At 43.3% G+C, this 13816-nt stretch overlaps 2 protein-coding genes across 4 annotated transcripts in view; both read right to left on the minus strand.

Annotated features, from left to right (window-relative positions):
- Positions 1 to 2982: 2982 nt before the first annotated feature.
- PPIG (peptidylprolyl isomerase G) overlaps positions 2983 to 13816 on the minus strand; it is a 48521-nt gene continuing 37687 nt past the window's right edge. For all 3 annotated transcript variants that reach the window (XM_061608560.1, XM_061608558.1, XM_061608559.1), the window contains 4 exons: positions 12819 to 12986; positions 5566 to 5650; positions 4575 to 4711; positions 2983 to 4263 (listed from right to left, as the gene is read on the minus strand). In XM_061608560.1, the coding sequence (XP_061464544.1) occupies positions 3138 to 4263; positions 4575 to 4711; positions 5566 to 5650; positions 12819 to 12986 (1516 nt within the window). In that variant the 3' untranslated portion in view covers positions 2983 to 3137. The remainder of the gene's footprint in view (positions 4264 to 4574; positions 4712 to 5565; positions 5651 to 12818; positions 12987 to 13816) is intronic.
- On the minus strand, positions 5882 to 12496 carry LOC133376433 (uncharacterized). The gene is made up of 2 exons (XM_061608551.1): positions 9466 to 12496; positions 5882 to 8706 (listed from the first exon to the last, which is right to left on the minus strand). The coding sequence occupies exons 1-2, from the start codon at positions 11030 to 11032 to the stop codon at positions 6476 to 6478; spliced, it is 3798 nt and encodes a 1265-aa protein (XP_061464535.1). The 5' UTR covers positions 11033 to 12496; the 3' UTR covers positions 5882 to 6475.

Here is a 13816-nt window from a genome sequence, read left to right on the forward strand (position 1 = left end):
CCCTGTATTAACTGCTTTAATAAAACATACTTTGATTTCAACAATACTCTAAAGAAGGGTATATTGCAAGATTCAGGGCCCTACTCAAGATGACACAGTATCAGATGCCTAAAAGATGAATGTTGTATTTGTGCTCTAATGAAGCAGCTCACAGAATTAGGCGATAGGGTTTCTCAGCAGTGGAGCCAGAACTTAAGACACTTTTTCAGGCCCAGTTGGCACAACTAAAACAGTTGCTGATGCTGCAATATGGGCCAGAGAAGTTGTCTAGGACATTAAAGGGACATAAGTATTTTTGTTTAAATGGAACAGAACAGTAAGACTGTGTCCATCTGCCACGCTCTTTAGCCCACAACATTTTCCCCTCTCTCTTTTAGCACCAGAGTAGCTACAGATGAACCTCAGGATCAAACTAAGAACATGATGTCATCCAGAGAAAATCATTTGTATGCACTGTACTAAACTAGAGAGATGTCAGGGAGTTTGCACAGCAGCCAGAGAACAAGCAGATACCATTAGCCTATCTTGACAGAAAATAGTAGTAATTTCTTCCAAGAAGAAGTTCCTGTGTTAATATCACAAAGAATATCAAAAATCTAATTTGGGATCAGACATCACATTCAGCCTTGTAAATGGTGAACAAGTCCAATAGGTATCAATCTGACAATTACAAGAAATTGTATAGAATAATATGGATAAGTATGTTCTGTAAGTATGGATACATGAATCATCTCAGAACAATTTTGCTAGACATGAATTTGAGTTTAACAACATGGGCAAAACTGTATATGCCCAATAACATTACTTGATTTACTGTAATTTTCCAAAGATCAGCTATGGTGGTTTGTTGTAGAAAAAACAACAAAGCGTCTTATGACCTCTTAACAACTTACATATTTATTATATAAGCTTACATGGACTAAAGTCCATAGTCTACTTCATTAGATGCATGATGTGTAACTCTTAACTGGCAACCATATTTAAGATTGCACTTCAATATGCCATGATGCTTCATGCATCCGATGAAATGGTCTGTGCCATATGTTATGTCATAATACATTTGTTACTTCAAGGTGCCATAAGACTTTTGTTGTTTTTGATTTATTATAATTTGATCATGTGGAGTGATATGGACTGGGACACATGGCAGAAGTACTCTTAATATACATCATGCACTTTGGGTACCAATTTCCTTTGACATGTGTGGGGAACCTTTGGCCCTCCAGCTATTGCTGAATTACAACTCCCATCAGCCATAACAAGCACGGTCAATGGCCAGAGATGATAGGAGTTAGTTCAGCAACATCTGGAGGGCCATAAGTTCCCTACCTCTGCTTTAACATGTCAGCTTCATATTTATATCTATATCTAAAGGTCAGATTTCATATCATTTCAGTTATTGGTATTCTGCCATTGAGGTCACCAAATAAACCCAATGCCTTTCAAAATGCTACCAAGCACAGCTTTAACTGAAGCATATCAATCCTGGTATAAATTAAATTTAATTGGGGGAACAAATACAGTGTGAATAATTTTCTTTATGAAAACTTTGTGCCAATGCAAAAAGGAACTTTGTATGAGTACATGCTTTATAGCCTAACATTTTTGATTTCTAGAAGAACACAGTACTGTAGACTATTTTTCTCCTTAAGTTTACTCAAGCAGCAATTGAGAGAACTGTACACTACAGACAATATAGCCATGTATTCCATAGGAACTTTTTACCCTTACAGAATAACCTAATGGGTTGCATGGCATATAAACATAATATAATTGAAATGATTGTCATTTATCCACAGTATGTCTATACTAAGCAAATAAAATTTAATTCCTTACACCTCAATTTCATTACACTAGATATGTATTTATTGTTTGCTTGTTTTTAATAATGATGTTATGTGTCTGCACTGTGTACGTTTGTACATGCTATGTATGTATTCCCATGTATCCTTCATTACTCAAGCTAATGTCCTGCCCCATGACTGGGTAGAGACCCAGCCTTAAATCTTTTATGAATCACTATACACCTAGATTTTTCTGACACATGCCTGAACCTGATTACTGCATCCCTTGCTACTTCAGCCCTTTCTTCTCTTCCCTTTGTTGCACTTTTCAACATCTGCTAGAAAAACGGAAGCTGGAATAGCAGTTGCAGCATAGGCTATAGCAAAACCACAGCTTTCATTACACAATACTTTCATTCCTTCAGGCAGAATAAAAGTTAAGACATACAGCGCACGTTTTAAACTTATGCATCCAAGCTACTGGGGGTACTCCACTCCATGTCCAGAACAAATGCTGGGTCCAAGGAAACTACTGTTAACAGGAAAAAATGGCTACTGGAGATAATCAGAAAACAAGGGTTCCTACTTATAAACTGAGCCACACCCTAACTTTCCATCTAAAATAATGTTTTCCCCTTCAAAGCATGCAAAATGCAATCTATAAGAGACAAAATACAGTAACATAGCATCAAAATGCACTGCTAGAGGAAACACTAAAGATAGCGACTACCCAGCAGCATACAAAGATTAGCATTTCTGACAGAATTGCTTCTACTGAAAATATTTCATCCAGAATAAATGGTCATTCCAAAGACCAAAGTGATTAATTTTTTTTCCTAATGGCAACAGCAATGTAACATTTTGGGCAAAATGATACCTTCATTCAATTATTCAAATACTTTAATATCCCTTCTTCTTCTGCATTCCACACCTCTAATATACTCTGGTTGTCTACTTATTATAGTTCTGTAACGTTAACATAATGTTATTAATATCACAACAGCAACCCTTTGAGACATGAGTAAGCAGAATTCTACTGGTTCAAACAAATTTATTTTGAGCCCAACCTGTTCGTTTGTAGTGGGTCATCGAAATTAAAATGTAAATGCAATACAGTATGCTTCCTCCTGATAATTCAGAAGTAGGATACATAAACTATGAAATATTAAAACACAGCACACCATATTACACATAAAACTTGTTTCTTCATTTCAAGTTTATTAAAACTGTTAGTAGTACAAATGATCCAGGTTGTGGATTATCAAAAGACCAAACAGAAGTCCACATAAAAAAAATGTTCCCCAACATGTCTCTAGAACCTGGAGGCAGAATGGAAACAGCAAGTTCATAAACTTATCCATGTCTGTCTTCATCAGTCCCAGCACTTGATTCATGATCAGATTTTTTATCTTTACCACGGGAACGATCTCTCTCCTGATTCTTAGATTTTTGGTTGACCTCTTTTTCTCTTGAGGAACGGGACCTGTCCTTTTCCTTCTCCTTACTCCTGTGTGAAGATGATCTTTTCAATTCTCTGTCCTTGCTACTTCGTCTTTTCTTTGAGTCAGGACTCCTATCCTGATCTCTATAGGACTTTTTGCATTTATTGGTCTCTGAGCTACTACTGTCACGGCTTTTTGAACGTTTCCTTTTTTCAGCATCATCCTTTTTGTGAGAACTTCTATGCTCTTGAGTCCGATGTCTGTCTTTACTTCGACTTTCCTCCCTCTCAGAGCTCTGCGACTCCTTCCTCTTCTTGTTCTCTTTACCTTTAGATCTTTCTGGTGTGCCTTTTCTGTCTCTACTTCTTGACCTTCCCCTTCTTTTTACTTCCTTATCTTTGTGTTTTGAGTAATCTTTACTTCTGCTGCGGTCTCGTTCTTTACTTCGGGACTTGGCTCGTTTCCCTCTCTCTCCACTTTTGCTTCGCTCTCTGGTCTTGCTATTTGAGCTGTGTTTGCTTTTAGACAGTTCACGGTCTCTGCTCTTTGACTTTGCATGTTTTTCCCTATCTTTACTTTTAGTATGATTCTGATCATTAGTTTTAGAACCTCCCCTTTTATTCTTCTCTTTACTTCTGCTCCTTTCTCTTCCTCGAAAATCATTGTGTTTTTCTTTGTCCTTCTCTTTCTCACAGTCTCTTTCTTTGCTTCCTGATCTCATTTTCTTTTCTTCATGTTTGCTGTGTTTGGAGTCCCTTTCTTTACTTTTTGACATCTCTTTGCTTTTGCTCTGGCTTTTGGATCTAGCCCTTTTTTTGGCTTTACCTTTGTTATGCTTGTCTTTGTCCTCCTTCTCAGAATTCCTCCTTGTCTCTCTCTCTTTGCTGCCAGATTTGTGGTCTTTTGCTTTCTTTTCTTTCTCCCCCCTCCTGTTTGGGCTCTCAGAAATTTGCCTGTGGTCAGATACTTTTCTTTCTTTTCCTCTTCCTGGGCTTTTCTGATTTGCAGCATCCTTCTTGTTCTCATTAACTTCACCCCTGGGGAAAAAAAACAAAGAACAAAAAAGTTTATGCACTGTGAAATGAAAAAGTGAAAACCAGAAAACCAGAGGGAAAAATGCCAAATCAGTAACCAAAGCTGAACCTACATTACAAATTTCATAATCATTATTTTTAATTGTTGTTGCATATATCTCTGGTAGACTACAAACTAGGAAAAATGAATGCTGAAAAAATAACCAGCTGTAATAGTACTTGAAAGATTGTACTATTCTTCATTCTCATAAATGCTCTTATTATGTACATACCCAAACTGGGAAAAAAATGCAAATTCTATGACCACAACTTACTTATCTCCCTTTATCCATCTTTCACCGCTTGATATTCTCATTCTTTGAGCTCTTTGCATTTCTTGTCTCCAATGTGGTGGTGTCTCACTGCGTCTAAAGCGATCTCTTGACCTGGATCTTGAAGGTGTCCGGTAGCGCTTTGAAAACAGAAAAAACAATGTCAGAAAAAAAATGTGCCAGCAGTACAACTCTATATAATATTCATATGAGATAGCTTTTTACTCATGTAATTTGTAATTTAAAAAATTATCACTGACATTTTTCTCCCATGAATAGGATTTCATAAAGTGGTCATGTCATCATAAAGACTCAAGGGACTTACAAGTGCAAAATTTTGGCTACATCAGGCTCCTAATATTAGCTTCCAACAAGAGCTAAAAGTAACAAGCACTAAAAAAATATAATCATGCAATTTTAGATGCTCTTGAACTATGAGATAATTTAGACTTGTCCCTATAAAAAAGATTCAACTAATTCAGTGGAATAGATCTTAAGCATGACTTGAACAACTATGATGTTACACACATAGGTCCCAATAATCTCAGAAAATTAATCGTACAGACAGGAGCAAAGGAATGCAAGACCCATTTTTCCAGATAAAAGAAGCCATTAAATGATATATGTGAGAGTCAAAACTGACACTGCTATATATATCCAGAGATGCTTTTCTTAAAATGTTGTTGAGTAGGACAGCAATGACTAATTGGAGCTCAGCACAAAAGCTTGTAATAGGTAGCTCTTTCATTGAATAACTGTAGCAGCATTCAGGGTTAGTGGAATCATGGGAGATGTAATGACAGATACTCTACATCTATAAACAAGATAATAACCTCTCCCCCATTCATCCCCAAAATGCCTCTCTCCAAAACCACTTCAGTATATCCATAAAGAAGGAATAATTACTCTCCAAAGATGTTGTGGAACAAGATCACTGTATTAAAGGATAAAAGCCATAAAAATTCAAAGAATCAAGACACTAGAAAGAACATACCCTTGGTCCTCTTCCTTTAATTTTTCGTCCAGACCTAGTCACTAACAGCCTTCTCTGATATGTTGATTGACAGTTAGATGGGTTACTAAAAATTAGAGGGGAAAAAGTTCACTGGGATGGTTCTAAAGAAGATTCTTCACATTCTTCTATAACAATGTATTCCTGAAGCTCTATCAAACTGTATATATGCACAAATAGTTAGCTAAATATTTGCTCCATGGCTAAGGATTCAAATATACAATTATGAGGCTGATAAAAACAGTGGATGAAATCCAACCATGTTCATCCACCAGTAGAAAGACGCTGTTGGCATAACAGATTCCCCGTCATACCACCCTAGTCTGCTTCAGATGGCTGTAGGGGAAAGGACTTGAAGTTTAAGTCTGCTTGCACGACACTGGATTTTTCCTAGTAAAAGAATGTACCATCGGTCTCACCTGAAAGGTGATTTTCATAGGAAGGGGCCATCACTGTGGGTAACAGTTCCACCTATCGTGCGAAGGCAAGAATGTTTTTGAAGTCAAGACTAGGGACGTCATGCCCCTCCCACTCTCCAGTTCATTCGTAGCGAGTCTAAAAGAGATATCTAAAAATACAAGAACAAGGCCAACAGGCCCGCCAGGAAAATAACATAATAGTCACATGCATAACAACATGACTCTAACCTAACTACATAACATAACAGAACTAAAAGTCTTGACTTCACTCTTACATTTAAATATAATATGGAAACAATAACATATAACCCATTGATAAAATCACTAGTCATCCTCCAACTGGGAGGGTCGTGATGGCCCCTTCCTATGAAAATCACCTTTCAGGTGAGACCAATGGTACATTTTCCATAGGAAGTGGGCCATCACTGTGGGATGTACCAAAGCAACCCATATAGGGAGGGACCACCCACATGTTAATCCTCATTAAGAACCTGTTGCAACACTCGTCTGCCAAAAGAAGCATCAGCAGAGGCATAACGATCAATTTTATAATGTCTTATAAACGAGTGTGGGGAAGACCAGACTGCGGCCCTACAAATATCGGCAACAGGAGCATTAGTAGCAAAAGCAGCCGAAGTGGCAGCTGACCTAGTAGAATGAGCTGTTATACTAGCAGGAACTGGCAGCTTCAGGGACTCATATGCTAAGGTAATGCATGCCCTTAACCAATGGGATAAGGTAGGATTGGATACTTTATGCCCCATAGACCCTGGATGAAAGGATACAAACAGAGACTCTGTTCGTCGAATCTCTTGGGTCCTAGACAGGTAGGTCTTGAGAGCCCTCCGGACATCCAACGAATGCCAAGCCTTCTCGAGAGGATGGGTAGGATTCGGGCAAAAGGAAGGCAAAACAATGTCCTGGTTGCAATGAAAAACTGAATCGACCTTGGGACGAAAGGAAGGGTCAGTCTTCAGCACAACAGAGTCCTTATGGAAGACGCAGAGGTGTCTAGCGGAAGACAATGCGCCCAACTCCGAAACGCGTCTGGCAGATGTGATTGCAATCAGAAACAGGACCTTGAAGGACAGAATACGTAGGGGCACAGTTCTGATGGGTTCAAACGGAGGGCGTTGCAAAGCCTGCAGAACTTTCGGCAAACTCCATGAGGGGAACCGATGGACAACAGCCGGAGAGCGTAGGGCGACTCCCCTCAAAAAACGTTTGATGAACGGATGTGAGGAAATATGATCTCCAGGAAAGGACACTGAGAGAATGGATGACAGAGTAGACGCATGTCGACGTAGAGTGTTGGGTCGAAGTCCCATCATAAAGCCACTATGGAGAAATTGGAGCACCTGGTGCACATTGGCCTGGGATGGATCGTGGTGGTGGGACTGACACCACTTGGAGAAAGCCACCCAGGTATGTTGATAAATGCGAGTGGTAGATGGTCTTCTCGAGGCCAAAATAATATCAATCACAGCGTCAGACAGTCCAGCTGACCTCAAGTGTCTCCGTTCAAACGCCACGCTGTTAGATTGAGCCAAGTAGGGTCCTGGTGCAGTACTGGACCCTGGGATAAGAGGTCTGGCGTTACTGGAAGTGTCCAAGGGTCCATCATTGACATTGCCAGAAGATCTGAGAACCACGGACGGCGTGGCCAAAATGGTGCTATCAGAACCAGCTGTGCCCTTTCGGTTCGCGCCTTCCTCAAGGTTTTGGCTAACAATGGTATGGGAGGAAAGGCGTACAATAGACCGTCTGGCCACGGTGTTGTCAGAGCATCCACTGCTTCTGCTGTTGAGTCCAGGTATCGGGCAAAGTACCTGGGAAGCTGGCAATTGTGACTGGAAGCAAACAGGTCGACTGAGAGGGCGCCGAACCGACACTGGAGACGATGGAAAATGGCTGGATGAAGTTTCCATTCTCCCGGGAAGACCTGTTGTCTGCTGAGCCAGTCTGCTGTCACATTCAAAATCCCTTTGAGGTGCTCTGCTTTCAGGGATTGTAGATGTTGTTCTGCCCAGACAAAGATGAGGGAGGCTAAGTCCTGCAGAGGACGAGACCTGGTGCCCCCTTGTCTGTTCAAATGTGATTTTACACACGTGTTGTCTGTTCGAATGAGCACATGATGCAAAGGGAACAGAGACTGAAAATGACATAGAGCCAAGTGGACAGCCTTTAGTTCCAGCCAGTTGATGCTTCGAGCTCGCTCTGCATTGGGCCAAACCCCCTGAACATACTGGGAGTTGCAGTGGGCTCCCCAACCTATGAGGCTGGCGTCTGTGGTCACGACGGTTCTGCGGGGTTCTCTGAACGACGTGCCCTTGGAGAGGTGTTGAACCTTGGTCCACCAGCGGAAGGAGAGGCGCAGAGCGGGGCTCAAACGAACTTTGCGATGGTTGGAGCTGGCAATGTCTTTTTGAAAAGGCAACAGAGTCCACTGAAGGGGCCGAGTGTGAGCTCGAGCCCAGGGTACAATGTGGATTGTGGAGATAAACATCCCGAGCGCTCTGGCGAGAAGCATGACGTCTGCGGATGTTTGTTGCATCAGGGACCTTGCGATGCTTGTGATGGCAGTGATGCGATCTGGAGACAGGAAGACCATTGCCTGCAGGGTGTCCAACATTGCCCCAAGATGTAGTAGGCGTTGGGTTGGTTGGAGATGGCTTTTGTCGAAGTTGACCAGCCAGCCGTAGGTCTGCAAAACATTGAGGGTGATCATTAAATGATGATGAGCCAGCTCTTCAGATTTGGCCCGTATAAGCAGATCGTCCAAATATGGGTAGATATGAACCCCTTGGGTCCGAAGGTAAGCCACTAGGATGAGTAGCACCTTGGAAAATACTCTTGGAGCAGAGGAGAGGCCAAATGGCATCGCTCTGTATTGAAAATGTTGGTGGCCAAAGGCAAACCGAAGAAACTTTCTGTGGGCTATGCAAATGGGTACATGGAGATACGCTTCCTTAAGGTCGATAGAAGCCAGGAAGTCTCCTTCATGCAGACTCTCGGTAATGGAATGGAGAGATTCCATTTTGAACCTGCGGTATGTTACAAAACGGTTGACAAACTTGAGGTCCAATACCGCCCCCCAAGATAAATCTCGTTTTGGCACAGCAAATAGGAGGGAGTACACCCCTTCCGATCTCTCAGTTGTGGGAACTGGCTCTATTGCCGCTATGTGCAAGAGGTGATGTATAGCTGTCTGCATGATGTTGTGCCTGGCTGGTGCCCTTGGGCAAGGAGACGGGTGGAATCTGTCTGACGGAGTTGCCCAGAACTCTATGGTATAGCCATAAGTGAAGAGGTCACTGATCCAGGAGACCGTAGTAAGGCGCAGCCATCGATCTCCAAAATTAAGTAATCTGCCACCTATGGGGAGGGCGTTAATACTACTTGTGTAGGCGAGGACCTCCCCTATATGAGGACGATGAGTTGCCCCTGCGCCCTTGGTACTGACCTCTGCCCTGGGGGCGTCGGTTCCAGGAGCCCCTGAATGCGTTGGAATCATAGGGTCTGAAATCGCGGCCTCGTCCTCCTGGTCGCGTTCCTCGAAAGGGCTGGTTAGAACGAAAGGAGGGAAATCGCCTGAGGGGCCTGTGGTCGATGTTCTTGATTGTGGCTAGAACCGGTTTGTGGGCGTCTTTTGGATCAACCAGAACTGCCTTTAGAGCTTCCTCACCGAAGAGTAGAGATCCGGAGTAAGGAGCCTTGGACAGGTTCAATCTAGCCGCTGAATCAGCTTGCCAGTGGCGAAGCCAGAGGGTGCGACGAGCGACTATTTGAGTCGTCATGGCTCGTGCCCCTAATTGGGTGGCATCCAAAGTGGCATCGGCCACAAAGGCTGCTGTCTTACGTAACTTCAATAGTGCTCTTTTGAAGGCGACAGGATCAGGGTTATCGTCCTCTAGAAGGTCATCCAGCCACATCATAGATGCTCTGGAGAAGATGGAGGCTGAGGCAGAGGCACGCATGGCTAGGGCAGTGGCCTCGTGGTTCTTGCAGAGGGCGAAGTCTATTCGACGTTCAGTAGTATCTTTTAGGTGGGATTCCCCTTCCCTGGGCAAGATAGATCGTGAAACGAGGCGAGCGATCGGTTCATCTATGCCAGGGACATCTAACTTGGTGGCGAAGTCTGGGGCTAGGGCGTAAAGTCTGTCAGCCATGTTCTTGAAGCGTCGAGCTTTGAGCGGGTGGGCCCATTCTTCGGAAGCTAATTTGGCAATTGGGTCCGGCACCGGGATGTAGTGTTCAGTAGGTGCAGGGGATTTGAGGACCTTGGCCCCTTTGAGAGTTGGAGCGGACGAAGTTGAGGGCGCAGTCTGGAGACCAAGGGTATGAAGTACCCTACGTGCGAGCGGTTGGTAATCTGAGGTATTGAACAAGCGATACGATGTATCCTCCTCATGATCTGAATAGTCGCTCCAGTCGTCTCCTTCAACATGGTCAGTGAAAGTTAACTCCTCCGCATACGAGGCTTCGTCCGTACATCTGCCTCTGGCTAAATCGAAGGGATCTGGCGAGCAGGAAGGATGAGCAGCATGGAACGCGCGTTGGTCCATGTTGAGTGGGGGTCTGGCAGGAACCTGTGGTAGTGACTGCATTTGTGTGAAATAAGCTAGCATGGCTTGGAGTTGGGAGAGGAAATCAGGAGACAGCTGCAGACCAGATGTGTGAGATGTATGTGCCTGGTGGGCTATTGGAACAGATGTCTGAGGCGGTAAGCCAGAGGTAGGTTCGTTAGGCGAACCGTGAGGGGGAAAGCCAACAAACTCTTCCTCGTCAGAGGCAGGAGCAGGAGAATGGAAAATATCACTTATGTGTGTCTGTGCTGTGGTGGTTGTTGGCACAGAGACATAACGAGGGCGCTTTGGTTTACTATGGCTGGAAAGATGTTTTGTCTTAGCCAGTGCTTTGGCATGTCTGGTCTTAGACGTGTTAGTATGTTGTGGCTTGGCTGATTGTGGCATGTCTGGCTGATCTGGCACCATGTGTGTTGATGGTGACATGCCTGGCTGTTCTGCCATCTTATATGAACCTGGGTGCAGTACACTGCCACGGAGGGGGCAGGATGTAAAGACCCGAACTGGCACAGCGTACTACCACGGAGGGGGTAGGATACACTGGCAGATGGCGAATGCACTGCCACAGAGGGGGCAGAATGCACAGAGGTATCAACGTTAATATAATATAGGCTGTTTTAGAGTTGGCACACTCAGATTAGTGCTGTAGGCTGGGTTTTTGGCTTGTTCACGGCCCCATAGGGGGCAGGATATGTAATGTAAATCAGATTTAGTACAAGTCAGCCACTGATATTAAAGCTCCAGCCTTGATAATGTAATCCAGCCACTAGGATTAAAGCTCCAGCCTTGATAATGTAATCCAGCCACTAGGATTAAAACTCCAGCCTTGATAATGTAATCCAGCCACTAGGATTAAAGCTCCAGCCTTGATAATACAATCCAGCCCACTAGGATTGGAGCTCCAGCCTTAATAATACAATTCAGCCACTATGATTACAGCCACAGTAAAAATGTGTGTAAATCAGCCTTGTGTAAATTTGTCAGCAGCACATATACACAAACATACAGATAGATAGCCTGCAGGGGAGGTATCCGATGCTTAAAAAATGGTAACGAAAAAGGCGGGAATTTTGAATTTCAAAAAATGGCGCCCAGAAAAACGGGCGGGAAAAAAAACGATCAAAAGGGGGCTGAGGAAGAAGGAGCAATGGCGGCCGTCGGAAGCGAACTGGGAGAAGGGCTGCCCAGCACGGACTCGCCGAAAGCCGCAGTAGCGGCTCTGGAAAAACTCTGGAAGGGCAGGTAGAGGCAAAAAACGGCAGCCGCCGCAGAGAGAGCCGCAATAGCGGTCTGTAAAGCCCTTCGCAGTGGGATTTAAGCCACGTAGCGAGGGCGATCTGCGGTAAGGAGTAAGAGCAGGAGCCGCAGCTGCAAGCTCCCGCTGAGATCGGATCAGCCGCAGCCGCGGCAACGATCGGGGGGGGGAAGGAGGGTGGATTCCCCTTCCCTCACAAGCGATCAAGAGATCGGATCAGCCGCAGCCGTGGTAACGATCGGGGGGGGAGGGAGGGGGATTCCCCTTCCCTCACAAGCGATCAAAAGCGATCAAAAAGAGAACCGCAGCCGCGGTCACTGAGGGAGCCCCCTGGCTACGGATACGACAGAGCCGGGGGGGGGAGGGGGCTTGAAACTGCCAAAACAAAGAGAGCCGCAGCCGCGGTCTCAGAGGGAGCCCCCAGTCAAGGAAATAAAAGAAATTAAATAGCCTTGAGGAAAGGGGGAAGAGAGCCGCAGCCGCGGTCTCTGAGGGGATCCTCAGTAGGCTAGACACAAAAAACGGAAAAAAGGAAAAAAGGTTTTAAAGAGAGATAGACTTAGCTAAATGCTACGTGAAATTCCAATCTTGTTCGTACGAAGGCAAGAATGAACTGGGGAGTGGGAGGGGCATGACGTCCCTAGTCTTGACTTCAAAAACATTCTTGCCTTCGCACGATAGGTGGAACTGTTACCCACAGGGATGGCCCACTTCCTATGGAAAAGTACAGCCATACATAAAACTGACCTCCATTCTAAATACACTATGTGAAATTCTCACTGAAATAACTGGAAGTAGGACTGGGAAGAACAGCGCTTTTTTTCTCTTTTAAAATTTAGTATAGGCCTTCACAGTGAAGCACACATAACAGACTTTAAAGTGCCAGCATGTAGCAAGTAACATAAAAGGAGTTCATTTGGACCACAGCTTGGGGTTTATCCATAACCGTGCAGTCCTGATCAAACACAACTTTACCTCTCCCTTTCCTTCTCTCTGGTCTTTGTTTCTTTTTCCTTTTCATCCACTTTAGGAGGACTTTTTCTCATCAGGAATCTGTTTTCTGGTACAGGAGGAATCTCTTCAGGACGGACCGTAGAAAGAGGCTGTGATTCAGGATGTTCTCTTTCACTTTCACTAGCTGAGCTTCATTCAGAAAAGAACAAAAGTTATTTATATATATATATTAAACATTAAGTGTGTTTATTTTGCAATTTGCACATTCCAAAACAGGAATCTCAAGTTGATTATATTTAAGAAACTACTGTTGGAAGATGAACCAAAAGGTATTTATGATTTTAATTTGTATTCTGCCAAAATAAAAAAGTTAGGACTTCAAAGGCTGCAATCTTTTCGCACCAGGTTTATATTAAAAACATATGACCTTCTTTAAGCTACTTCTCTTTCCCAAATATTTGTAATAGAAGCAAGAAAAGGAAACACCACTGCTGGGAGGCTGGCTCTGTGGCAGTGTCCTGTCTGCCTAGCTACTTCTGCATATTTGAGCTCTAGTTCATACATACAGGAAAAGACTGCCTACAATTCATGTAGGAAAAATATTATCGTTGTCTGGGGGTACATACATCTGTAGCCATGATAAAGCTAAGGAGGCATGGATATTATTAGTGCCTGGATGACAGACCACAGAGGGCTGTAGGTAAGGTGGACTCTAAGCTTTCTAAAGGAAGAGCTGGATACAAATATAAAAAATAAAAATTATATATCAACAGTTAAAAAAGAGTTAAGTCCTTCACAAAACAAAACTGCCTGATAACTGGGTTTTAAAAAATTTAACATGGGAACAAATTAGTCATATTTATTCCAATGTTTGTTTAAAAATCCAGCAATCCAAAGTATTTCAGATTTCATTATAAAGCTACATTTGTAGTCATTGTGGTTGCATAGATGTGCAAAACATCTTATTCTGATGAAGAGAATTTTGAAGATTAACAAAAAACTATAATGTATTATTTCTG

The sequence above is a fragment of the Rhineura floridana genome, chromosome 2, assembly GCF_030035675.1.
Source record: "Rhineura floridana isolate rRhiFlo1 chromosome 2, rRhiFlo1.hap2, whole genome shotgun sequence".
Taxonomy (NCBI): domain Eukaryota; kingdom Metazoa; phylum Chordata; class Lepidosauria; order Squamata; family Rhineuridae; genus Rhineura; species Rhineura floridana.